The sequence below is a fragment of the Podarcis tiliguerta genome, assembly GCF_965153285.1.
Source record: "Podarcis tiliguerta genome assembly, chromosome: 13".
In the NCBI taxonomy this organism is placed as follows: Eukaryota; Metazoa; Chordata; class Lepidosauria; order Squamata; family Lacertidae; genus Podarcis; species Podarcis tiliguerta.
In genome coordinates this window covers 52,133,810-52,158,001 of record NC_139546.1, presented here as the reverse complement: position 1 = coordinate 52,158,001, position 24,192 = coordinate 52,133,810, and the positions used below count along the sequence as shown (strand labels likewise).

Genomic DNA, 24,192 nt, shown 5'->3' with positions numbered 1-24,192 from the left:
GGGCTGTAGTGTCTACTATTTGGCCATCATAGGATAGACTGTCGATGGCGGTATATAGGCTGATATTTTGCTAGTTGGGGTTGGGTGGAACGGGGGGTATCGATTATAGGACAGGCTCCTCTAGGTTGATATGGGACACCGTCAAGTCCTTTGAGTTTCAAGTTTTTAACTTGTAGTTCACTGGCGGAAAGTACTGTATAGGTAACTATCAATGTTCCGGGCTTAGCATAGTAGGGTATATAATCCCAGTTTGTTTCTAAGCTTTTGTGTGGAGTTAATCCCCTCTCTCCTCTGCCTCCAGCTACCCTCTTCCTCGTCGTGGGGCCAGCAGTCCGTGAACAGCTCTTCCTCCACCCAGAACAGCTTCAGCATCTCGGACATCCAGAAATTGGGGGACGTGCGGGCCTTGCGGGAAGAGGTGAGCCCTGCTCTGGTGCGGGTTTTTGGGTGGGGTGGCCCTCCTGGATTGCCGGGCGCCAGGCTCACTTCTCGCCCTCCCTTCTTGACGCCTCTCTCCCCCCCCCCCCAGTGCCGCCACCAGGAGCTCCTGAAACTGATCCAGCAGCAGCAGAACTCTCACCCGCTGTGGACCAAGCAGAACGTCTCCATGAAGGCCCTGCTGGAGCTGCAACAAGAGACTGAGAGGCACATTCAGAAACAGCAGCAGAGGGCGCAGCAGAGAGCCGTGAGTCAGCCCCCCCCCGCTCCCCCCCCCCGGGGGGCAGCTTGAGAAGACCCAGCCAGGCAAAAGAAGGAATAATAATAATAATTTACCGTATTTTTCGCCCCATAGGACGCACTGGCCCATAGGATGCACCATGTTTTTTGGGGGGGGAAATAAAGATTTTTTTTTTATTCCCCCCCCCCCAGGCGCTTGTGGGGCCGGGAGCGGGGAGAAGCGCTCTTCTCCTCGCCGCCCGCCTTCAGATCAGGTACAGGGACAGCGGGAAGACGCGCTGCGCCTCCCCACTGTCCCCGGAGCTTGCGGGGCTGGCGGCGGGGTCTCCCCACCGTCAGCCTCCAAACCACTTCGGGAGACAACGGGATGGCGGCGTTCCGCCTCCCTCTGTCCCCCGACCTTGTGGGGCTGGTGCTGGGGCTCTCCTGAAGCCTGGAGAGCGAGAGGGGTCGGTACGCATCGACCCCTCTCGCTCTCCAGGCTTCAGCGAAAGCCTGCATTTGCCCCATAGGACGCACACACATTTCCCCTTCATTTTTGGAAGGGAAAAAGTGCGTCCTATAGGGCATAAAATACGGTATTATTTGTACCCCGCCCATCTGGCTGGGTTTCCCCAGCCACTCTGGGCAGCTTCCAACAATGATTAAAAACACATCTGAATGTCACACATCAAAAACTTCCCTGAACAGGGCTGCCACTTTACCTGTGTAAAGGGCCTTCGATGACGACGTACTGAGTTTCCCCAGCCACTCTGGGCTGCTTCTAACAAAGTATAAAAACACCGTAAGACATCAAAAGCTTCCCTAAACAGGGCTGCCTTCAGGTGTCTTCTAAAAGTCAGATAGTTGTTTATTTCCTTGACATCTGGTGGGAGGGCATTCCACGGGGCGGGTGCCACCACCAAGAAGGCCCTCTGCCTGCTTCCCTGTAACCTCGCTTCTCGCAGGGAGGGAACCGCCAGAAGGCCCTCGGAGCTGGACCTCAGTGTCCGGGCAGAACGATGGGGGTGGAGACGCTCATTCAGGCATACTGGACTTTTGAGGCCGTTTGGGGCTTTAAAGGTCAGCACCAACACTTTGAATTGTGCTTGGAAACGTCCTGGGAGCCAATGTAGGTCTTTCAGGACCGGTGTTATGTGGTCTCCCAGTCCCCAGTCTGGCTGCCACATTCTGGATTAGTTGCAGTTTCTGGGTCACCTTCAAAGTAGCCCCACGTAGAGCGCATGGCAGTAGTCCAAGCGGGCGATACCGTTTTTTCACTCTATAAGGTGCACCAGAGCATAAGACGCACCTATGTTTTTGGAGGAGGAAAATAAGGAAAAAAGTGTTCTGAATCCCAGAAGCCAGAGCAGCAAGAGTATAAATAATAAATTCTATTCTATAAGTAATTAACATTATTACAGTGGTACCCCGCAAGACGAATGCCTCGCAAGACGAAAAACTCGCTAGACGAAAGGGTTTTTCGTTTTTTGAGTTGGTTCGCAAGACGAATTTCCCTATGGGCTTGCTTCGCAAGACGAAAACGTCTTGCGTCTTTTTAAAAAAAACTGCCAATGCATTCCTATGGGAAACCGTCAATACACAGTGGTGCTTCGCAAGACGAAAAAACTCGTAGAACGAAAAAACTCGCAGAACGAATTAATTTCGTCTTGCGGGGCACCACTGTATTATTATTATTGTTGGTGTTGTTGTTATTTCAGCAGCTGTATTGGGGTTGGGCTTCTGCAAGCAGCTTCAAGCTTCTCTCTTTCTCCCCATAGCACGGCGGCCACAGTCTGACCAGCCTCCCGTCTCAGTGGGGGGCCGACTCAAGCCCGCTGTGGGGAGCCCACGAGAAAAACAGCTCCATCAGCCTCTGGGAGGAGAGCATGAAGAACGCCGGCCCCCTCGCCCGGAGCCTTGGCTTGAAGAACAGCCGCAGCAGCCCGTCCCTGGGGTGAGCAGCGGGGCGGGCGGACAGTAGGGCTTGGCCAGGGGAGAGGGGCAGGATCCGACCTCTCTCTCACACACACACATCCTGGTCTCCTTCCCTTCCAGGGACACGTACAACGCCTCTTGCCGTCAGAGCCGGAAGAAGACGGATGAGGAGGAGAAGCTGCTGAAGCTGCTTCAGGGAATCCACAAGCCGCAGGACGGTTTCACGCAGTGGTGTGAGCAAATGCTCCATGCCCTCAATACCTCCAGCAACCTTGATGGTATGGGGGGAGGCGGGAGGGGGAGGGGGGAGAAGAGGAAGAGGAGGGACAGCAGGACAGGGGCCCCCCTTCCCCCCCCCCCAAGGCTGCCCCGGGGTGGATCAGAAGGAGGGTAGCACAGGCCCAGAGGCGGTCAGTCGAGAAAACCCCGGACCTCAGCGGGGGTTGGGATAGATGACCCCCCGGTGTCCCCTCCAGCTCCATGAAAAAGCTGTTTTTTGGTGCCAGATTTTAGCAGCGCGGGAGGGGGCGGTTTTAACGGCACCTGCGTGGATCCTTGCTTCGCGCATGGAAGAGGGTGGAGGCGGGTTAGCCTGGATAGCTCAGTTGGTTAGACCATGGTGCTGATAATGCCAAGGTTGCAGGTTCGATCCCTGTATGGACCAGCTGCATATTCCTGCATTGCAGGGGGTTGGACTAGATGATCCTCGGGGTCCCTTCCAACTCTACAGTGCTAGGTTGTGAATACAGCCCCCCCCCCCAAAAAAAATTTAGCTGGAAATTTGGAGGGAGACCCCCGAGCAGCCTCAGCAAAGCCCTGTTACATCTCTGCCTCGTGAGGAGACCCTCCCTGGAGCCCAAAGCGGGCGTCCTCTTCAGGGTCCAGGGAAGGCCTCCTCGTGAGTTGGAAGCACTGTGAGGCGGGCTCCCCCCCCAACTTAACGCCCATTTTTCGTAAACGGGAAGCCATCTGTAATAAACGGGAACAAATAAAGCATGTTTTTAAAAGCAGTTGTCCCACAAAGACTGCATGTATACAGTCCTCGGGTTACAGCCGCTTCAGGTTGTGTTTTTTTTGGGTTGCGAACCGCCGAAACCCGTACTTCCGGGTTTCGTCGGTCGTACATGCGCAGAAGCGCTAAGTCACACTTTGCGCATGTGCAGAAGTGCCAAATCCAGTATACCTGAAGGAGTGTCTCCACCCCTCACTGAGAGAAGCAAAGCTACAGGGAACCAGGCAGAGGGCCTTCTCGGTGGTGGCGCCCGCCCTGTGGAACGCCCTCCCACCAGATGTAAAAGAGAACAACAACTACCAGACTTTTAGAAGACATCTGAAGGCAGCCCAGTTTAGGGAAGCTTTTAATGTTTGATGTATTACAATATTTTAATATTTTTTTGGAATCCGCCCAGAGTGGCTGGGGAAGCCTAGCCAGGTGGGCGGGGTATAAATAATAAATTATTACTATTACAGTGGTGCCCCGCAAGACGAATGCCTCGCAAGACGGAAAACCCGCAAGACGAAAGGGTTTTCCGTTTTCAGAGGCTCTTCGCAAGACGAATTTCTCTATGGGCTTGCTTCGCAAGACGAAAATGTCTTGCGATTTTTGAGGGTTTTTTTCGCTCCCCAACCCCTTTTTCTGAAGCGCTAAGCTGCTAATAGCCTTTTAGCAGCTAATCCGCTAATCCCTTAAGCCTTAAAAAGCCGTTAATAGCCCTTAAACTGCTAATAGCGCTAATCCGCTAATGGGCTTGCTTCGCAAGACGAAAAAACCGCAAGATGAAAAGACTCGCCGAACGGATTCTTTTCGTCTTGCGAGGCACCACTGTATTATGATAAATCACAACCCGGTGTGCGCAGACGCGGGTTGCGAACGTGCATCCCACACGGATCACGTTTGCAACCCGCGCGTCCGCTGTACATAGAAAAAAAGCAAAGAAATAAAAGCCAAGACTCTTCCCCTTGTTCTGCCCATCCCAACCCAGACAGAGGCCTTGCTGTGTTTTCTTGGTTATCATTTGCAGCCGGGAGGGACGGTTGATGTTTTCTCCCCCTCTTTCCACGCATCCATCTAGGGAAGGATGGGAATTCCCCCCCCCCTTTCCCCTGCGATAGGATGTGGCAATATCCTGTTTCTCCTCTTCTCTCTTCCGCCATCCTCTCCCCCACCCCCAAAACACCACCCCAACCCAGTCCCCACTGTGGTGGCCTTCCTGAAGGAGGTGGAGTCCCCCTACGACGTCCACGACTGCATCCGCTCCTACCTGGGAGACACGGTGGAAGCCAAAGAGTTCGCGAAGCAGTTCCTGGAGCGCCGTGCCAAGCAGAGAGCAAGCCAGCAGCGCCAGCAGCAGCAGGTGAGCGGCGCTCGGTTGCGGGAACCGGCCATCGGTCTCCCACCCCCAGGTGTCAACATATGCAGAAGAGGCAAGGGAAGTCCCACCCGGGTCACGTTTGACTTGAGAACCTCCCGAAAAACAGCAAGGTTTGGTAGGGTGGCCATATTTTGAAGAGCAAAAAACCGGATGCATTTGCCGACATCTGCTTACCTGCGGATCACCGACGACACTCGTTTTAAAGACCGTATTTTTCGCGCCATAAGATGCACCTTTTTCTTCCTAAAAAGTAAGGGGAAATGTCTGATCATCTTGTGGAGCGAATGTGTGGACCCTGGAGCCGAATTGCCCAGGGGCAAAAAGCAGATCATGCTTTTTTTTTCAGAAAGAGGGAAGGGGGTGTTGAAAGGAAGCAGCTGATCGGAAAGCGATCGGGGAGGGAGATAAGGGACGGTAGAGATAAAGAACTGCTAGGTTGGCAGGAGCTGGGACCGAGCAACGGGAGCTCACCCCGTTGCGGGGATTCGAACCACTGACCTGATCAGCAAGTCCTATGCTCAGTGGTTTAACCCACAGCGCCACCCACGTCCTTCAATTTATATATATATATATATGTGTGTGTATATATATATATATATATATATATATATGCAGGTTTTGGTGTCCTCGGGTGTCTTCCTGTGTAAAAGTTGGGGTGTCTAGGCGACACCAAAACCTGCATTCCTGTACCCGTGAAAATCTACGAAAGCATATATATATATATATATATATATATAAAATATATATATATATGTGTATATGTATGTGTGTGTCTTTGTCTTTGGCTGCCAGCTCAGCTGATAGGGTGCCCCAGTGATCTGGCTCTCACCTGCCTGCACTGAAGGCTGTCAGTTACTCCTCACTCCTTCACCCGAAGATCACCGGGTGGTTCAGAACGCAAAATGCACAATAAAAACAAGCGAAAACAAAGGCCCCTCCTACAAACGCCATGAAAAGGACACGGAGTGTTAAATCAGGCTTCGCGCCCTGGGCGTTTTTGTCCGGTCTCCCTTCAAGCCATGCCCTTTTGTGTTCCTCGCAGGAAGCCTGGCTCTCCTCCAGTGGCCTGCAGTCCCTCTTCCAGTCCAACCACAGCCCCAAGGCCCCCTCCTTTGAGAACAGCCAAGCCGCCAAGATCAAGAGGCGCCCGATGATGCTTCACGCGGACCCCAGCATCCTGGGTGAGAGGCCTGGCGGTGGGCGAGACCTGGGCATCCAGGGGTGGAGGGAAAGTTGGGCTGGGACTGGGGCTCCTGTGGGGTACGGGAACCGGAGCCAGGTAGTGGGAACCATAGCTGTCAACTTTCAGATTTGAAAATAAGGGATCAGCAGCCTCACCTGTCCTGGGGACAGTCTACGGGATATCTAACAATCCGGGAAACGGCGCTGGAATAAGGGAATTTCCCGCAAAAAAAGGGAAGGTAGACAGCTCTGGTGGGAACCCCCATCCCCCTCCAAGCCCCCTCCCCAAGGGGGGGGTCCCTAAAACTCCCACCCCCGGGTCCTTAACCCATTTTTGTCTGGAGTCCCTTGTTTGCTCCAGTTCTGTTGCCTTAATTCCTGTAGGGCTGTGGTTTCCAACCTGGTACACACACTGCATGGGGAGGGGGGCCTATTTGATTTTTAGGGGGGGCAATTTGGAAGCTTGTTTAGACTATGGTTACCAGATTTTTTTCAATGAATCCGGGGACGCTTTTTTTTTTTTTTTTTTTTTTGAAGCTGAGTAGCAACAGGGAGTCAGTACAGTGGTACGTCGGGTTAAGTACTTAATTTGTTCCAGAGGTCCGTACTTAACCTGAAACTTGAAGCACCACTAATGAGGCCTCCCGCTGCTGCCGCTGCACAATTTCTGTTCTCATCCTGAAGCAAAGTTCTTAACCCGAGGTGCTATTTCTGGGTTAGCGGAGTCTGTAACCCGAAGCATCTGTAACCCAAGGTACCACTGTAGTGGGGGTGATAGGGCAAAAGACCCTTGGGCCAAGCAGACATGCATACAGTGGTGCCTCGCAAGACGAAATTATTTCGTTCCGCGAGTTTTTTCGTAGAGCGAGTTTTTTCGTCTTGCCAAGCACCACGGCGGGGAGGGGTGGGGAGAAGCAGGGCAGCTGCCGCAGCCGGTCCTTGGACTCACCCGCGCCTTGTGGACACCGCGTGACGCGGCTGCTGGAGGGCGGCGGGGCTCAGGAGCGCGACTCTGGCTGCAACGCTGGCTGCTGGCGGCAACGGCTCCTGAGGGGAGCGCGCGAGGGCGGTGGGCAGCGGCGCGAGGCAGCCGGAAGGTGGGAGGGAGCCGGAGGAGTCGGCAGCCGGAAGGTGGGAGGGAGCCGGAGGAGCGGGGAAGCGAGCGTGCGTGCAGTGACCATCGCCATGACAGGAGAGGCAGGGCTGTTTCGTCTAGCGAAGCAAGCCCTTGGGAAAATCCGTTTGGCGAAGCACCTCAGAAAACGAAAAACCCTTTCGTCTAGCGGGTTTTTCGTCTTCCGAGGCATTCGTCTTGCGGGGTACCACTGTGTTGTATAAAGGTGCAAAGCCCTTCTTTCACACCCTGTGAAACACAAATCTGCAGTTTTTTTAAAAAAACCGGGCAAGGGCACGCCGGACGCCCGTGACTCCCAAGCCTTCCCCGATCTCCTGCCCCCTTTGTTTTGACAGATCAGGGAAGGCTCTGGAGTCACGGGCAGGCGCCGTTGTCCAGGAGGGGCCAGCCTGGTAGTGCAGTTGGCTCTGGCTGGCTCCAGGAGCTGCTTGCTGCTATGGCGCAGAAAAAATGGCGGGCGCCACGACAGCGAGCAAATCCTGAAGCCAGCCAGAGCCACCTCTGAGGCTGCCGCTGCCAAGTTTCCTGGGGACAGATTTGCAAATCCGGGAACTGTCTCTGGGAACCGGGGACGGCTGGTAACCCTAGTTTAGACCAAGTTGATTGCCTTTTAGCCTTCCTCCACATGAATAGGAGTTCACTTTTTGAATAACAAGAATCATTGTATTTTCCCGTGCATAAGACTATACAGTGGTGCCCCGCAAGACGAATGCCTCGCAAGACGGAAAACCCGCAAGACGAAAGGGTTTTCCGTTTTCAGAGGTGCTTCACAGGACGAATTTCTCTATGGGCTTGCTTCACAAGATGAAAATGTATTGCGATTTTTGAGGGGTTTTTTCGCTCCCCAACCCCTTTTTCTAAAGCGCTAAGCTGCTAATAGCCTTTTAGCAGCTAATCCGCTAATCCCTTAAGCCTTTAATAGCCGCTAATAGCTGCTAAACCTCTAATAGCGCTAATCCGCTAATAGGGTTGCTCTGCAAGACGAAAAAACCGCTAGACGAAGAGACTCGCGGAACGGATTCTTTTCGTCTTGCGAGGCACCACTGTATAGTCATACCTCAGGTTACAGCTGCTTCAGGTTGTGTTTTTTCAGTTTGCGGACTGCCAAAAACCAGAAGTACCGGAATGGGTTACTTCCGCGTGTCGGCAGTTCCGCATGCGCAGGAGCGCCAAATCGCAAACCGCGCATGCGTAGACGCGGGTTGCGAACATGCACCCTGCACAGATCACATTCGCAACATGAGCGTCCGCTGTATTCCCCCCCCCCCCCAATTTCTTAAGTTTAAAATGGGGGCTCGTCTTACACACGGAACGTTGCAATTATTTATTTCTTAATTCTGGGCTCAGAAAATAGGGGTCGTCTTACACATGGAAAAATACGGTACAGTGGTACCTCAGGTTACTTACGCTTCAGGTTACAGACTCCGCTAACCCAGAAATAGTGCTTCAGGTTAAGAACTTTGCTTCAGGATGAGAACAGAAATAGTGGTCTGGTGGCGTGGCGGCAGCAGGAGGCCCCATTAGCTAAAGTGGTGCTTCAGGTTAAGAACACTTTCAGGTTAAGAACAGACCTCCGGAACGAATTAAGTACTTAACCCGAGGTACCACTGTATATGTCACAGGGGGCATCAGGATTTTTAGAGATGCTTCGGTGGGGCATGCCCCCAGAAAGGTTAGGAACCACTGCTATGGGCTTCCAGGGCGGGAAGGAGAGGGAATGATTGGGTGGCGGAAGGATGGGTCAGATAGATTGGGGGGGGGCATTGTCCTCCTGCCTGACGGGCCGTGTCTTCTCCTTCCAGGTTACGCTCTTCACGGCTCCTCGAGCGAGCTGGAAACGGTGGAGGACTACTGCTCTTCACAGCAATAGGAATATCTCTTCGTTTTCATCTCTCTGTGTCTATATCTCTTCTCTCTTCTCTCTCTCTCTCTCTGTATCTCTGCCGCTGCTGCCTTGATCTAACCAATTTCAGTTTCGGCTGAATGTGCACTGCAAGAGAGGCGGCCAGGTGCCCCCATCCCAATCATCACCCCCCCTTCCCCTCCTGGACCGGAGGGCGGAAGTCGTGGGGAGGGAGCGGTCAGTGGCGGCAACGGTCAGTTGGACACCGGCCAGGAGGTGGATGTTAAGCACTTCTTTCCTTACGAGAAAAAACAAAAAACAAAAACAAGCACCTTAACGAACAAAAACTTTTTTTTTTTTTAATGCCGATGCACTTTATCTAAGAAAAGAAAAAAGAACTTTTTTTTACAGCGACTTGTTAAAAAGGAAAAAGGAAAAAAAAAAAGAGGAAAAAAAGAATTTTTTTGTTTGCAATCGAATCGCAGATTTTTTTTTCTACATACATATATATATAAAGAAAATCGTTAAAAAAACCTACAAAAATTTTTATCTTTGAGAAGAAAACACTTATTTTTCACACGGGGATAAGTTTTCAGAAAACAAAAAAACGTGAATGGCAATTTCACAAAAGGCTTGATATAAAAAAGATTTATAAGACAAAAAAAAGAAAAACTTGAAGAAATGCACTTAGAAAAAAAAAGGAACTGTGTTGTTTTTTTTTTACCATTGTTTGGATAACTATATATATATATATATAAATATAAATATATACATTTGTGTAAATACTGTTCAGACTTGCCCCGCACAGTATATATATTTTCTCTTACGAAGAGGCCATTTTTTATAAGACTTTTTTTCTTCTGTTGTTGTTCTTGTCGTCATTTTTTTAAAAAAAGAAAATTGCACAAATGCCTACCCCTCCCCCCCCGGACATTACAATTCTATCTGTGTTTTTTTTGTGGATTTTTTTTTTTTATAATCAAAGGGAAAAAAGGAGGAGGGGGGGGGGAAAGAGAACTTTGCAAAAAGAGTAATTTCACACTAATGTCGAAGCGGGTTTGCTCGTACCAGAAGCTGCTTTCGCTCCGCAAGCCCGGCCCCAAGAATTCCTGTCGGCTCCGCAAGAAGAAACCTTCTGGCTTCATCCGAGGAATCCCGCAAAGCGAAGAGCCTTCCTTTTTCTCAAAAGCCGCCTTTTTCGAAATCTCCCCCACCTGCGAATTACCGTACAAACCTGCGAGCTACAGAAGGCGACGTGTTTTTCCCCCCCGGCGACTGTTTTGCATGTCTGCATGAGACGCACTTTTTTTTTCTCCATTCTGAGATATAAGGAGAGGAAGGGAAAAACTCCGAAGGGAGAATGGCGGTGGGGGGGGCGCATTGTGAGTCTTCTGGGGTTTTTGTGCGTTTGCGTGCGTTTTTTGTTTTTTTAAAAACCTTCCCTACCCTCCTTTCCCACCCCGATTTCTTCCCCCTTTTTTTTAAGGTGTACACATTTGAGAATCAAATCGTTATTGAAAGTGTTGTCCCCCCCCCCCCCTTTCGTTGTTTTTGAGGAGAAAAAGACCTGAGTTAATTTACCGACGTCAGGAATTATCTCCCTGGTGCACTCAGAGCAGAATTGAATGTATTGCATCCTCGGGCGACAATTTCGAAGCTGCAGAACCACGTTTATTTTTTCCACCCCCCCAAACCCCAAAAGCTGCCTGTTACAAAATGGTGTTCAAGAGCAACAAAGAGCTGTTTGTAAAGGGGGGGTGGCGGATGTGCTTCCTTCTTAAAATCTCACTTTAAAACCAGGAAGCCCCCGCCAATGTCTTACTCGCGGTCTCCAACTCTCGGGAGAAACTGCGTTTTTAAGATTAAATTCTTCCCCCCTTCCACACACAATTGCACCCCGATTTAGGAAGCTGACAGTTCGGGGTGTGCTTTTCCTGTGCATATGTAGCTGTGGTTGTGCTTGTGTGTGTGTATATATATATATATAGTATATTTACAGATGATAACCTTTTATATCTATATATATATATAATGCTTGAACGGAGATTTTCTTTTGCGTGCGCGTGAGCTCGCAAGGAACTTAATTTTTTGTTCTGTTTACAGCCCTTCCCACGCGGGTGGGGGGTGTCGCCGGGGGCACACAAGGTACTACTTGGAAGTCAGAACCCCGGGGGGCGGCCGGGGGTCATAGGAAACCAATTTCCTTCTCCCTCCCCCCTTCTTAAGCCCCCCACCCAACCTCTCTTTATAACCTCCCTCTCACGGAGACTCACAGGTTGAGGCTGCAGGGAGACCCTCATCGTCTTCCGCACCTCGCTGGTAAACGTGTGTGTCGTTGCAAAAGCCCACCTGCTCTTGTTATTTTGGGGGGGGGGCTTATTGTTGCGAACGCCCCCGGCCCAAGGGTGCCTCTCGCTCAGTCGCGCCAAGGTCTCGGAGGCGCTCTTGCCTGGTGCCATTGGCTCCTCCTCTCTGTGGCATTGTGCGTTTTTTTTAAGGCAGGGTGTGTATGTGTGTGTGTGTGTAGAAAGGGGGGGGGGAGAAATCCTTTAAACGAACGCAGCTTTCGAGCCGCGACGCAAGCGACAAAAAATACACCCCCCCCCTCGGGAAACAATCCCTCGCTCATGACCAAAACGCTGGAATGCCCATCGCGGTTTTTTGTTTTCAATCTTCTGATGTTCCGTATTTTATGTTTGCGCGAGACCACAAACTCGGAAGGATCGATTGTGTGTGTGTGTGTGTTGTTTTGATTACCCCCCCCCCACTTAAAATACTGTGATGTTTTTTAATGGTTCCTGTGTTACAAGTTAGGAGGACTAGGCGATGGCTTGGAGAGGTCCGGTCCTCCCTCTCCGCCTCTTTCTCTCTCTCAAAGTAGGATGGAAGAAGGCTGCTCGTTTTTTCAGGGTGGAGGGGGGATCGGACACCCCCCCCCCCCGGTGCCTCTGCCCCACTCGCTTTTACCTTCTGGTCAGTATTCATCTGCGGAGGAGGGGAGACCCCACCCCAGGGGCCCCGAATTGAGGGCCACCTCCTCCTCCTCTTCCTCCTCTTCTGTGACTCCAAAAGCTGCTTCCCCCTTTGGCGGCAGTGGGGCGGGAAGGGGGGTCCCCATAGCGGGTCAGGCCTCCTCCTGAGTAGACGTCCTCTTTGGAGTGTGTGTGTCGGGGGGGGGGGTCCCAAGGTGGCGAACTTTGGCATTATTCCTCCACCTCTTCAATGAGAGCGGCACCCGTCCGTCTCTCCTGCCGAACGGGCAACAAGCTACGGAGATGGCATCTCTCGCGTCCGAAGACTTGGTACCATTTCACCCTGTCCTCATTTTATTTTATTTTTGCCCTGGGGGGGGGGGCGGAGAAGGATATTGCCTCAAGAATGTATTTTAGGAAAGCTGCTTCCTTTGCCAATCAAGGGCTGTTATCGCCGTCAGACCCTCGTCTCAATCGCTCGCTTGCAAAACGGGGGGCTTTGTTGCGCGGTTGTTGGGGGGGGGTCTTTCCCCTTCCCGCACCGTCCTGCCATATAATTTTTTGTGTGTCCTGTTGGGATATTCCTCCCCCCCCCTTTCTTTGTTCCTTTTGCACCGAAACCTCGGGACGGGGTTGCGAACTGAAATAATCCTAAGACTCCTCTGTTCCTTCGTGCATTTCTTTTTATCAAGGTACGGGCAAAGTTTACAAAAAAAAAAAAGAGCTGGTTTTGTGGCAGCGGGAGACTCCCCCACCCTGACCTGTAATCCAGGGGGAGTCCTTTGTTGGGGGGGGGGTCTCAAGAGTAGAATGACAGAGACGCAGCCCCTTCCTCTCTTGACTGGAGGAAACGCCCGCCCAGCTCTTTAGAATAATATTATTATTATTTTTCCCCAGTCTGTGAGAAGCGTGCGAGAGACTGTGAGCGAAACGGGGTGCGTTCCCCGTCCGCGAAAGCGATGGGCGGGTTTGCCGCCCCCACCTCGCCCACCCACCTCTCGAGCATCTTCAATTGCATAAATGCTTGGTTTTTCCTACATGCAGAGTCCGTTTTGTTCACGCGCATTTGTGCGCAAAACTTTTGCCTTATCAGTTTATGGGGGGGGGGGCGCGCGCGAAAATGACCTTCAACCACCTATTGGTCTTGGGGTGTGGGTGTGTGTTTGTGTGTGTTGTTCTCCCAGTATTATCAATGGGTGTTTTTTCTTAAAAAAAATATATTAAAAACCCCGAGCAATAAGGAGATTAAAAAAAAAAGAATTGTAGCACATGAAGAAGCTGGGGAAAGGTTTTAATTCCAGCTGTTAATCGGGACGGTGGGGGGGGGGGCTATTCGCGCTTAGGAGGGGGGGCCCAAACCCCTTCTTCCCCCCACCCCAAATTTACGTGGGGTTTTTGTTGCTGTGTTTCGAGAGGAAATCCACCAAATGTGAAGATGGTAGAAAGGGGTTGTGCGTTGGGGCCGGGGGGGGGGTGCGCAACCCCACAGCCGCCACTACAGTGGGGCTCCTCTTCCTCCGCCTTTGCCCCCCTCCCCGGAGGAAAGAGTCCGATTTCTGATGCCAGTTTCTCTCTACATAAGACAATGTTTTGGGTTTTTTTTTTTGCGTGTTTGTGAGACACAAGTACTTCCTTCCTTAGTCGTAGTAGCAGCAGCATCAATGCCTTTCTTTAACTGATATATATATATATTTGTGTGTGTATTTTGGTCGGGGGGGCAACCATTTGGAATGTGACTATGAATGTAAAAAGTGCTGGGTTCGACCTCTCCTGGCTGCCAGTGTGGGAGGGTTACGTGTTGAGTTTTTTTCCCCTTTTATTGGTATGTGTGTTTGCTTTGGGGGAACTTGGTTTTAATTTTTTCCGCTTTACCGGGTGCCAGAAGGGACGGCAGAGTCCCGCACGTTGGGGAGAAAAGGGAACGGATCGCTTTGCGATGGCCGCTGGGACGGGGGAGACAGAAAGAGACCGAGGGATGCTCCGCGTCCCGGTTTGCCGATTTGGCCATTTTTGGGGAAGGTCTCAGAAAAGGGCGTCTCTCCCCATTCCGTCTCCCGCGGCATCCCAAAATCTCGCCGTTTCCCAAAATTAGCGAAAAGCTTTGCGGGGTGGTTGTTTTCCGTTGTTGCGTTTTTTCCGATGCCTTAAATTGTACAAATTGACTTGCTTCTGGGGAGGGGCGAGATTTCTGGCGGAGGGCGCGGCGACCTCTTTTTGTTCCGGTGGGTGGGTGTGCTTCGATCGGGGAGTGTGTGTGTGTGTGTGCATTATAATTTTTTGTCTCAAAGCCTCTTGAGCCAACCAAAGGGGTGTTAGAACTTGTGCCAGCTCTGAGCGGCGCGAGGGTTTGGGGAGGGGGTGCTGCGAAGCCGGAAAAGAGCCGTCGCCCGGACGCCTGGGTCCCCCGGACGCCTGGGTCCCCCGCACGCGGTTTCCGCTCGGCACAGGGGCCGGCGGGAGACGAGCGGGGGGGGGCTCACCTGCTTCTACGTTGGCAGAAGGCGGACGGTCGGGGTGGCAGTGGACCTGTGCAACCTTCCCACCCTCCTCTGGACTCTTGGGTGCGGATCCTGCTCGACTCCTTTTGTTTTTTCATGCTTCTAGCCCTCATCAGCCAAGGGTTGGCTAGAGGCCCATCTACCTCCCCCCTGCTGCTGCTGCTGCTGCTGCCGTCGGCGCGGAGAAGAGACCCCCCCCTTCTCCCCTCAAGTATTACACGAAACTGTGATGGGGCGTACTTGGCCTCCCAGCTCCTACTGAGAGTGGAAACATGTTTACAGAGCTTTTTTCCGATTTGTTTTGTTGTGTGTGTGTGTGTATTTCCCCCCCGCCTCCGGTGCGAAATCGGCACGGACTTAAACTCCGAGAGATGGGGGGAAACCCCCCGAACTTTGTGGTTCGCTGAATGTTAAGGGCGGTCGCCGCCCGAGGACTTAACTTCTTCACTGGAGGGGCAAGCTTCTCTCTCAGCCAGCTGCCCGCAGGACTCCTGGGTTCCTCTGCCGCCTCTGCAAAGAGAGTGTCCCCCCCGTGGGGCGTCGGATGGAGCCACGGCAGCCGAGGAAGACGATTACTAAAGGAGTTAAAAGACTATTCCCCCCCCTCCCCGACAACAAAAACGGACTTCTTTTTGTAGCTTCTGACCCCCCAGGTGCGAAACGTGGCAGGGGGGTGAACGCTTCCACCCCTCTTGTTTCAAGTGGGGGGGTGGAGGTAGGACTGTTAAGCTTCTATTCCTGCGCCTTAAGTTTGGGGGGGTTCTCTTTGCTGTACATAATTGCCAGGCCCCCCCCCCCCGAATTTTTGTTATGCTCCTCTCTCCTCTGGAAAAAGACGTAGGAATTGTCCTGGCTTTTCAATTAGGGGTTATATGTATAAATATTCATGGGTGTTAAAGATGCCAAATCCCCTTCGCCCCGCCCCTTTCTGTACAATATCCCCCCCCCCCAAAATGCATCTTTTGTAAATAACAAAGTTTTTCTCTTTCACCCTGCAAAGTTTGCAAGGAAATAAAAGCTTAGATGGTTGTGGAACCGCCTGCTGACTTCCTAGATTCGGATGGGATCTCCTTCCAGGTTGGCCAAGCGATCCAAAGGCCTCGTCCCTTTCGTTTTCGCCTTTCGTTTCGTCATTTTTATCCATCTCACACTGTTTGATTGTTAAAAAGCCTCGGGTGGTGTTTGCAAGAAACAGAACCGTCCCCGAAAAGATTACCAACCACGGTTCAAAACATGCAATTCGTTGAAATGCTTAAAGCAGGTTAAAATTAACACCAGCCCTCCTAAAACATCTGAGCAGGCGTTTCTAAATCTTTTGTGTTTTTAGCAGGCATCCAAAAAGCTTACAGCGAAGGCATCTGCTCGATATCAAGAGGCAAGGAGTTCCAAAGTGCGCAGGCCACACAAAACCATAATGGAGTTTCTGTATACGTTGCCCCACCTCCCATCGCCCCAGTGTCTTGTAAGGCAGGGCTGATGGGATTTGTAGTCCGAAGCACACCCCGAAGGCACCAGGCTGGCGAGGGCTCTTGGGCCCTGCAGTGAGGCAGGATGAGGCAAGTGCTGAAGGGCAGGGCATTATTATTTATACCCTGCCCATCTGGCTGAGTTTCCCCGGCCACTCTGGGCAGCTTCCAACAGAATATTAAAATACAATAATCTATTAAACATTAAAAGCTTCCCTAAGCAGGGCTGCCTTGAAATGTCTTCTAAAAGTCAGATAGTAATTGTTCTCTTTGACATCTGGTGGGAGGGTGTTCCACAGGGCGGGTGCCACCACCGAGAAGGCCCTGTGCCTGGTTCCCTGCAACCTCACTTCTCGCAGGGAGGGACCTGCCAGAAGGCCCTTGGATCTGGACCTCGGTGTCTGGGCTGAACGAGGGGGGTGGAGATGCTCCTTCAAGGATACTGGACCGAGGCCATTTAGGGCTTTAAAGATCAGCACCAACACTTTGAATTGTGCTCGGAAACGTCCTGGGAGCCAACGTAGGCCTTTCAAGACCGGTGTTATGTGGTCTTGGCGGCCGCTCCCAGTCACTAGTCTAGCTGCTGCATTCTGGATTAATTGCAGTTTCTGGGTCGACTTCAAAGGTAGCCGCACATGGAGCGCATTGCAGTAGTCCAAGAGGGAGATAACCAGAGCATGCACCACTCTGGCCAGACAGTCTGCAGGCAGACGGTTAGGGGAGCATGTGGTACCCCACTAAGCAGACCCTTGGCCTCTGGCGCAGTGGAGCCCCTGCCCCATGGCAAAGAGCGAGCCATCTGCCAGCCTGGTTGCACGTGAAATGGTGGAAGGCTCATAGAATTGCAGAGTCGGAAGGGACATAGAGAGTCAATCTAGTCCAGCCCCAACTGCGCAGGAACCCTGCCCACAGCCATGCCCCCTTCTGCTTAACAGCCAGATACACACAGTGTGTCTGTTGTGTTTTTTTAAAGACTTAATAGTGTAAATTACCTGCTTTGGCAAGCGAACCTGAACCGGAAATGTGCTGCCAGTAATTTCACTCACAGGCCTTCTTACAAGGAAGAAACCTGTTTTATTTTGGGGTGAACATTAGGAACAAAACAAGGCTGTTCTTACTACGGTGCCCTTTGTCAGTTCTGCTAAATCGGCTGCGCTGGAACTGGGAAATGCGTTGGCACCGGCAAACCTGGTGCTTTGGGGGTCTTCTCAGGCTAAGAATGAAAGGGGGGGGGGCTTTTAGAGACGGTGGAAAGGAAATCTCTTCTTCAGGCAGCAAAATGTCTTGGGCTCGGCCCTTTCCACCAAATGAACGTGAGGTGGGTGGACTCTAGTCACGCCGCACGTATACATTGCCAGGATTTGCCCATCACCCCTCCCCCTCTTAAATTTTCTATTTATTTTTACAAATTTTTGATATTCTGGTTCAAGGGAGTCCTGCGACCACATCCATTCCAAGTGGTATTGCAATAATAGATTTGCTCAAAAGTGTTGTAGCATTCAAATTTTCCTTTCCCCTTTTCCTAACGATCCCTAACCTGGAATTTGCTGTTTGCACATTGTTTTCATCCTGCTAACCCCCCACAAGCCCAATATCATTTTCCCAAGTCAGTCACTGCCAGCTGCACATCTTCTCAACCAAAACACATCACTTTATCCAACAGCTTCCTTGCTTTAATTCCCATCCATCTTTTTCTTTGGGGGGGGGGGTGTTGAATGTTCCTAACCCATTTTATAATGTATATAAAACAGAACAACTGTAACAGATCAAAAGCAGCTGTTTTTGCTAATCGGTTGAGTATCCTTCCATCATTGGCCCGTCAAGATTTAAGTGGAGTTGGTAGACAAATATCACATCCATTTTGCAGGGGATTGGTGCTGAGGGTTAAAGCACAGAGCCTAGGACTTGCCGATCAGAAGGTCGGCGGTTCGAATCCCACGACAGGGTGAGCTCCCGTTGCTCGGTTCCTGCTCCTGCCAACCTAGCAGTTCGAAAGCACGTCAAAGTGCAAGTAGATAGATAGGTACCACCCCAGAGGGAAAGTAAACGGCATTTCCGTGCGCTGCTCTGGTTCGCCAGAAGCGGCTTAGTCCTGCTGGCCACATGACCCGGAAGCTGTACGCCGGCTCCCTCGGCCAAAATAGCAAGATGAGTGCCGCAACCCCAGAGTCATCCACGACTGGACCTAACGGTCAGGGGTCCCTTTACTTAAATACTATACAGGATAGCTAGCAGCTTGGCAAACCTTTTAAATTAGATGTGTTGAAAGCTTTTGATACTCCAAACTGGTCTTTCTTTAAACTGCAGTACCAGAATGGTTTCTCTTTAGACGTAGGATGTTCTTAAAAACTATTTGCCAGCTGTATCGGGAAAGAATAAGCCAGCATTGGACTAAAATGCCTTTGAAAATGGCACTCTTAAAATTACGTTGCAAGGCTGCCCTGTCATTGCTGCCTTTTGCGATGGAGGATTCAGACATTAAGGGTTATGATATTGCTGGTGCACAACATAAAATCGGTTTGCTTGCAGATGTTTGCTCCCTTGATTTCAGAACCAATTTCATCCGCTGCCGAGATGAAACATATACTAATAATTTATCATTTATACCCTGGTGTTTTATTAATTCAGACATCTATCGGGATTCTCAAATGACTACTGTAAACCCATTTATAAATTTAGCACCTAAAACCTGCTTGCAAAAACTTTTCTTTTTCCACCTTTGAAAGAAAATTGAGAGGTGTCAGCAAACTCTGCCACCTCTATAATAATAATAATAATTTATTATTTGTACCCTGCCCATCTGGCTGGGTTTCCCCAGCCACTCTGGGTGGCTTCCACAGAAACAAAAAATACACTAAAATATCACACATTAAAAACTGCCCTGAACAGGGCTGCCTAAAGATGTCTCCTGAATGTCAAGTAGTTGTTAATCGCTTTGGCCTCTGATGGGAGGGCGTTCCACAGGGCAGGCGCCACCACCGAGAAGGCCCTCTGCCTGGTTCCCTGTAGCTTTGCTTCTCGCAATGAGGGAACTGCAAGAAGGCCCTCGGCGCTGGACCTCAGCGTCCGGGGAGAACAGTGGGGGTGGAGGCGCTCCTTCAGGTATACTGGCCCGAGGCCGTTTAGGGCTTTAAAGGTCAACACCAGCACTTTGAATTGTGCTCAGAAACATCATGGGAGCCAGTTCAGGTCTTTCAGGACTGGTGTTATGTGGTCTCAGCGGCCGCTCCCAGTCCCCAGTCTAGCTGCCGCATTCTGGATTAGTTGTAGTTTCCAGGTCCCCTTCAAAGGTAGCCCCACATAGAGCGCATTGCAGTAGTCCAAGCGAGAGATGACCAGAGCATGCACCACTCTGGCGAGACAGTCCATGGGCAGGAAGGGTCTCATCCTGCGTACCAGATGGAGCTGGTAGACAGCTGCCCTGGACACAGAATTGACCTGCGCCTCCATGGACAGCTGTGAATCCAAAATGACTCCCCGGCTGCGCACCTGGTCCTTCAGGGGCACAGTTACCCCATTCAGGACCAGGGAATCCTCCACACCTGCCCGCCCCGTCCCCCAAAACAGTACTTCTGTCTTGTCAGGATTCAACCTCAATCCATCACCCGCCATCCATCCATCCTCTAGATTATTAACTAGTCCCAAAAGCAACTCTTAGTCTGGTGGGGACACCCCCCCCTTAATATCCCTCTGTTATGAGATCTATCCATTTATTCCTCCTCTCTGTTCCTTAACCAGTTATTTAAGGGGCCCTCTCTTATCCGGGAGAGGCAGTGTGATGCAGTGGTTGCTGTTAGGCTGAGACCAGGGAGAGTCGCTGTCTCCTCTTAGCCTAGCCCTCCTCTCAGGGCTTTTGTGTAGATTAAACGAGACACCCCCCCCCCCCCGGAGGTCCTCTTATGGGACACAAATGCAATAAATAAATAACCTTAGCCTGCGAGCCATTAATTTGCTCCAGAGTCTCTGGCCAGGAACATTTATCAAAAGCCTTTTTTGGGCCGCTGTTCAGCAAGTCACTTACTTTTGAATAGAACTATCTTTTAGCAATTAACTGGACATCGTTTGCACCTGCCATCAAAGTCATCTTCAGCAAGGCTTGCTCTGTATCCTAAAACGTCGTTTAATTTACCTAGAAGAGGCAAGCAGTCCAGCCTTGTAGTTCCCAACACTTATTTATTAAACGCAAACGTTAGGATTGGTAACGTCTCAGTCGTAGAGTCATGGTGCTAGATGGGAACCCCCCCCCCAAAAAAAAGGTCTAGTGCAACCACGTGCAATGCCAGAATTACACCCAAAGCACCTTTGACAGATGGCCATCCAATGTCCACTTAAAAGCCTCCAAAGAAGGAGAGTCCATCACCTCTTGATGTTTCCAAGCACAATTCAAAGTGTTGGTGCTGACCTTTAAAGCCCTAAACGGCCTCAAAGGCCCAGTAGACCTGAAGGAGCGTCTCCACCCCCATCGTTCTGCCCGGACACTGAGGTCCAGCTCCGAGGGCCTTCTGGCGGTTCCCTCCCTGCAAGAAGTGAGGTTGCAGGGAACCAGGCAGAGGGCCTTCTCGGTGGTGGCGCCCGCCCTGTGGAACGCCCTCCCACCAGATGTCAAAGAGAACAACAACTACCAGACTTTTAGAAGACATCTGAAGGCAGCCCTGTTTAGGGAAGCTTTTAATGTTTAATAGGTTATTGTGTTTTAGTGTTCTGTTGGAAGCCGCCCAGAGTGGCCTGGGAAACCCAGCCAGATGGGTGGGGTATAAATAATAAATTATTATTATTATTATTATTATTGTTAATTATTATTATTATTACTACAGCGGTGCCTCTGGATGCGAATGGTATCCATTCTGGAGCCCCATTTGCCTCCTGAAGTGAACGCAACCCGCGTCTGCATGGGTCGCAATTTGCCGCTTCTGCGCATGACGTCATTTTGAGCATCTGCACATTCAGGGAAACCCATAAGTAACGCATTCCATTACTTCCGGGTCACAGCAGAGTGCAACCCGAAAACGCTCAACCTGAAGCATATTTAACGAGAGGCATGACTGTATTGTGGGAGTCTGTTCCACTGTCAAATAGCTCTTGCTGCCGGGAAGTTATTCCTGTTCAATCGGAACCTCTTGTCACCTGAAGCCATGGGTTCGAGTCCTACCCTCCGGATCAGGAGAAAACAAGCTTGCTCCATCTTCCTTTTTAGATATTTGAAGGTGTCTCTCGTGTATCTCCTCTGTCCCGGGCTAAACACTCCCGTGATGGGCAAATGTCCAGGCAGAGTTTAAGAGCAGCAATCTCCCCTCCTGCCGTTTCCAGCAAGCAAAATTCAGAAGCATCGCTGCCTCCCCAGCTGCGGAGGCAGAGCTTAAACATCATGGCCCATAGCCATCGATAAGAGAAATTTATGGAGGAACGCCTCTCTTCAAGGCATTCAAGTGGGAGAGAGTTCCATGGTTTAACACAAAGCTGTGCAAAGGAATTTTTATTTGTCCTGAACCTTCCAACATCCAGCTTCATTCCATGTCTGGTGCTATGAAGGGTGAAAACCTTTTCCTTTTATAGAATCTTACAAGTTGGGAGGGACCCCATGTTCATCTAGTCCAACCCCCTTCAATGCAGGAATCTCAGCTAAAGCGTCCATGACTGATGGCCACCCAACCTCTCTTTAAAAACCTCCAAGGAAGGAGAGTCCACCACCTCTCGTGGGGGTCTGTTCCACTGCTGAACAGTTCTTACTGTCAGAAAGTTTTCCCGAATGTTCAATCCAGGCATAGGCAAACTCGGCCCTCCAGATGTTTTGGGACTACAACTCCCATCATCCCTAGCTAGCAGGGCCAGTGGTCAGGGATGATGGGAGTTGTAGTCCCAAAACATCTGGAAGGCCGACTTTGCCTGGTTTAGTCAGAATCTCCTTTCTTGCAACTGGAAGCCACGGGTTCAAGTCCAGAGCAGGAGAAAACAAGCTGGCAGCCCTTAAGATATCTGAATATGGCTTTTCATATCTCCTCTTTCCAGGCTAAACATCCCCAGATCCCTCAACCGTTCCTCACAAGGCTTGGTTTTCAGACCCTTGATTTCCAGATCTCTGCACACCTTCCAGCTTGTCAACATCCTTCTTAAACTGGGGTGCCCAGAACTGGACACAGGACTTCAAGCGTCGCTCGAATAAGGCAAAATAGAATAGTACTACGGCTTCCCTTGATCTGGACCCTAGACTTCTGTTGATGCAGCCTAGAATAGGTAAAGGGACCCCTGACCATTAGGTCCGGTCGTGACAGATTCTGGGGTTGCAGCGCTCATCTCACTTTACTGGCCGAGGGAGCCGGCGTACAGCTTCCGGGTCATGTGGCCAGCAGGACTAAGCCGCTTCTGGCGAACCAGAGCAGCGCACGGAAACGCCGTTCACCTTCCCACCAGAGCGGTACCTATTTATCTACTTGCACTTTGACGTGCTTTCAAACTGCTAGGCTGGCAGGAGCAGGGACCGAGCAACAGGCGCTCACCCCGTCACGGGGATTTGAACCGCCGACCTTCTGATCGGCAAGTCCTAGGCTCTGTGGTTTAACCCACAGCGCCACCCGCGTCCCGCAGCCTAGAATAGCATTAGCTTTTTTTGCTGCTGCATAACACTATTGACCTGCGTTAAGCTTCCAGTTTACTTAGACCCCTTGATCCTTTCCCCATTTACAGTTAGCAAGCCGAATGTCCCACATCTTATATTTGTGCAGCTGGCTATTCGAAGGAATTTGTCCCTTCTGCAATTCATTTGTTTGATTTGGCCCAGTACTCCAGTCCTGTTAAATTCATTGTGAATCCCAAATCTATCTTCAATGGCATTGGCTACCCCTCCCCATTTATTGTCACCTGCAAATTTGATAAGCATCCCCTCAATTCCTTCATCCAAGTCATTTATAAAGACGTTAAACGACAACAGGCCCAGAGCAGAACCCTCCTTGTCACTTTTTTCCAGGATGTTGAGGAAACATTCATGAGTCTTCTTTGGGTTTGGTCAGTCAACCAGCTGCAAATCCCCCTAACAGTTACCTCGTTCCACCTGCGTTTTACCAGCTTCCTCGCGAGGATATCATAGCGGACTCTGTCGAAAGCCTTACTGAAATCAAGATAAACTACCGTATTTTTCGCTCCGTAAGACGCACCCAGTTTTTAGAGGAGGAAAACAAGAAAAACATATTGTGAACGAAACAGTGGATGTAAGATTTTTGTGGTTCATGCTGTGGCCACAGACATGTGATCCGATGGTGAATTTGGGGTGACCCAATGCAAAAATCCTGAGGATCCATGGGCTTTTACCTCCCCGCTCCCAGGCAGCCTCCTTTATCTCTAGCGTCCCTTATCTCCCTCCCAATCGCTTACTGATCAGCTGCTTCCTTTCAACACCCCCTTCCCTCTTGTTTGCCTTAGTGTCTGTTCCTTTTCTGGAGCAGTTTTTTGCTCCTCCTTTTCTTCTAATTTCTCTCCTTATTGCTTTAGTCTTCCTGTCTCCTCTCCTTGCAAGTTTGCTGTCTTTACCTCCCCCCTCCCAGGCAGCCTCCTTTATCTCTAGCCTCCCTTATCTCTCTCCCCAATGGGCAAATGATCAGTGGCTTTGTTTCAACAACAAAAAAAAGCACGATCTGTTTTTTGCCCCTGGGCAATTTGGCTCCAGGGACCACGCATTGGCTCCGTAAGACGCACAGACATTTCCCCTTACCTTTTAGGAAGAAAAAAGTGCACCTTATGGAGCGAAAAATACGGTACGTCCACAGCATCCCCCTGATCCACCAAGCTTGTAATTCCAGCAAATTATTTCTCCTTGCTGTGCAGATTTCTGTGTCTTATCAGATCGCCTCTTGTCGTTCCATCCCTTGACCATTCCAGTTTCCCGTCCCCAAAATCTCCAATATACTTTTTCCGGCCAGCTAACCAGCGCTCTGTGCACAGTTACCCTATAGATGTGGTTTCCCCCCCTTGCTAAAATTCCACAAAAGTCTTTTCTGTGGGTTGGCACGACCCGTCTTGGAAGAAAGGGCAAGTGTGAAATCAAAGTTCCACCCCCCCAAAAAAAACTTCCAAGCTGGCCGACTTGCTCAACTTCCCCCCACCCCCAAATTCCAACCCCCCCCCCAAATTAATAAACA

At 50.8% G+C, this 24,192-nt stretch overlaps 1 protein-coding gene across 3 annotated transcripts in view; it reads left to right on the top strand.

Moving 5' to 3' along the window:
- GIGYF1 (GRB10 interacting GYF protein 1) overlaps positions 1-15,632 on the top strand; it is a 59,482-nt gene extending 43,850 nt beyond the window's left edge. For 2 of the 3 annotated variants that reach the window (XM_083410089.1, XM_083410088.1), the window contains exons 22-28: positions 302-418; positions 530-685; positions 2,439-2,614; positions 2,716-2,873; positions 4,786-4,949; positions 6,010-6,148; positions 9,087-15,632. In XM_083410089.1, the coding sequence (XP_083266215.1) occupies positions 302-418; positions 530-685; positions 2,439-2,614; positions 2,716-2,873; positions 4,786-4,949; positions 6,010-6,148; positions 9,087-9,154 (978 nt within the window). In that variant the 3' untranslated portion in view covers positions 9,155-15,632. The remainder of the gene's footprint in view (positions 1-301; positions 419-529; positions 686-2,438; positions 2,615-2,715; positions 2,874-4,785; positions 4,950-6,009; positions 6,149-9,086) is intronic. The other variant, XM_083410090.1, reaches the window with a different exon arrangement.
- Positions 15,633-24,192: the final 8,560 nt, after the last annotated feature.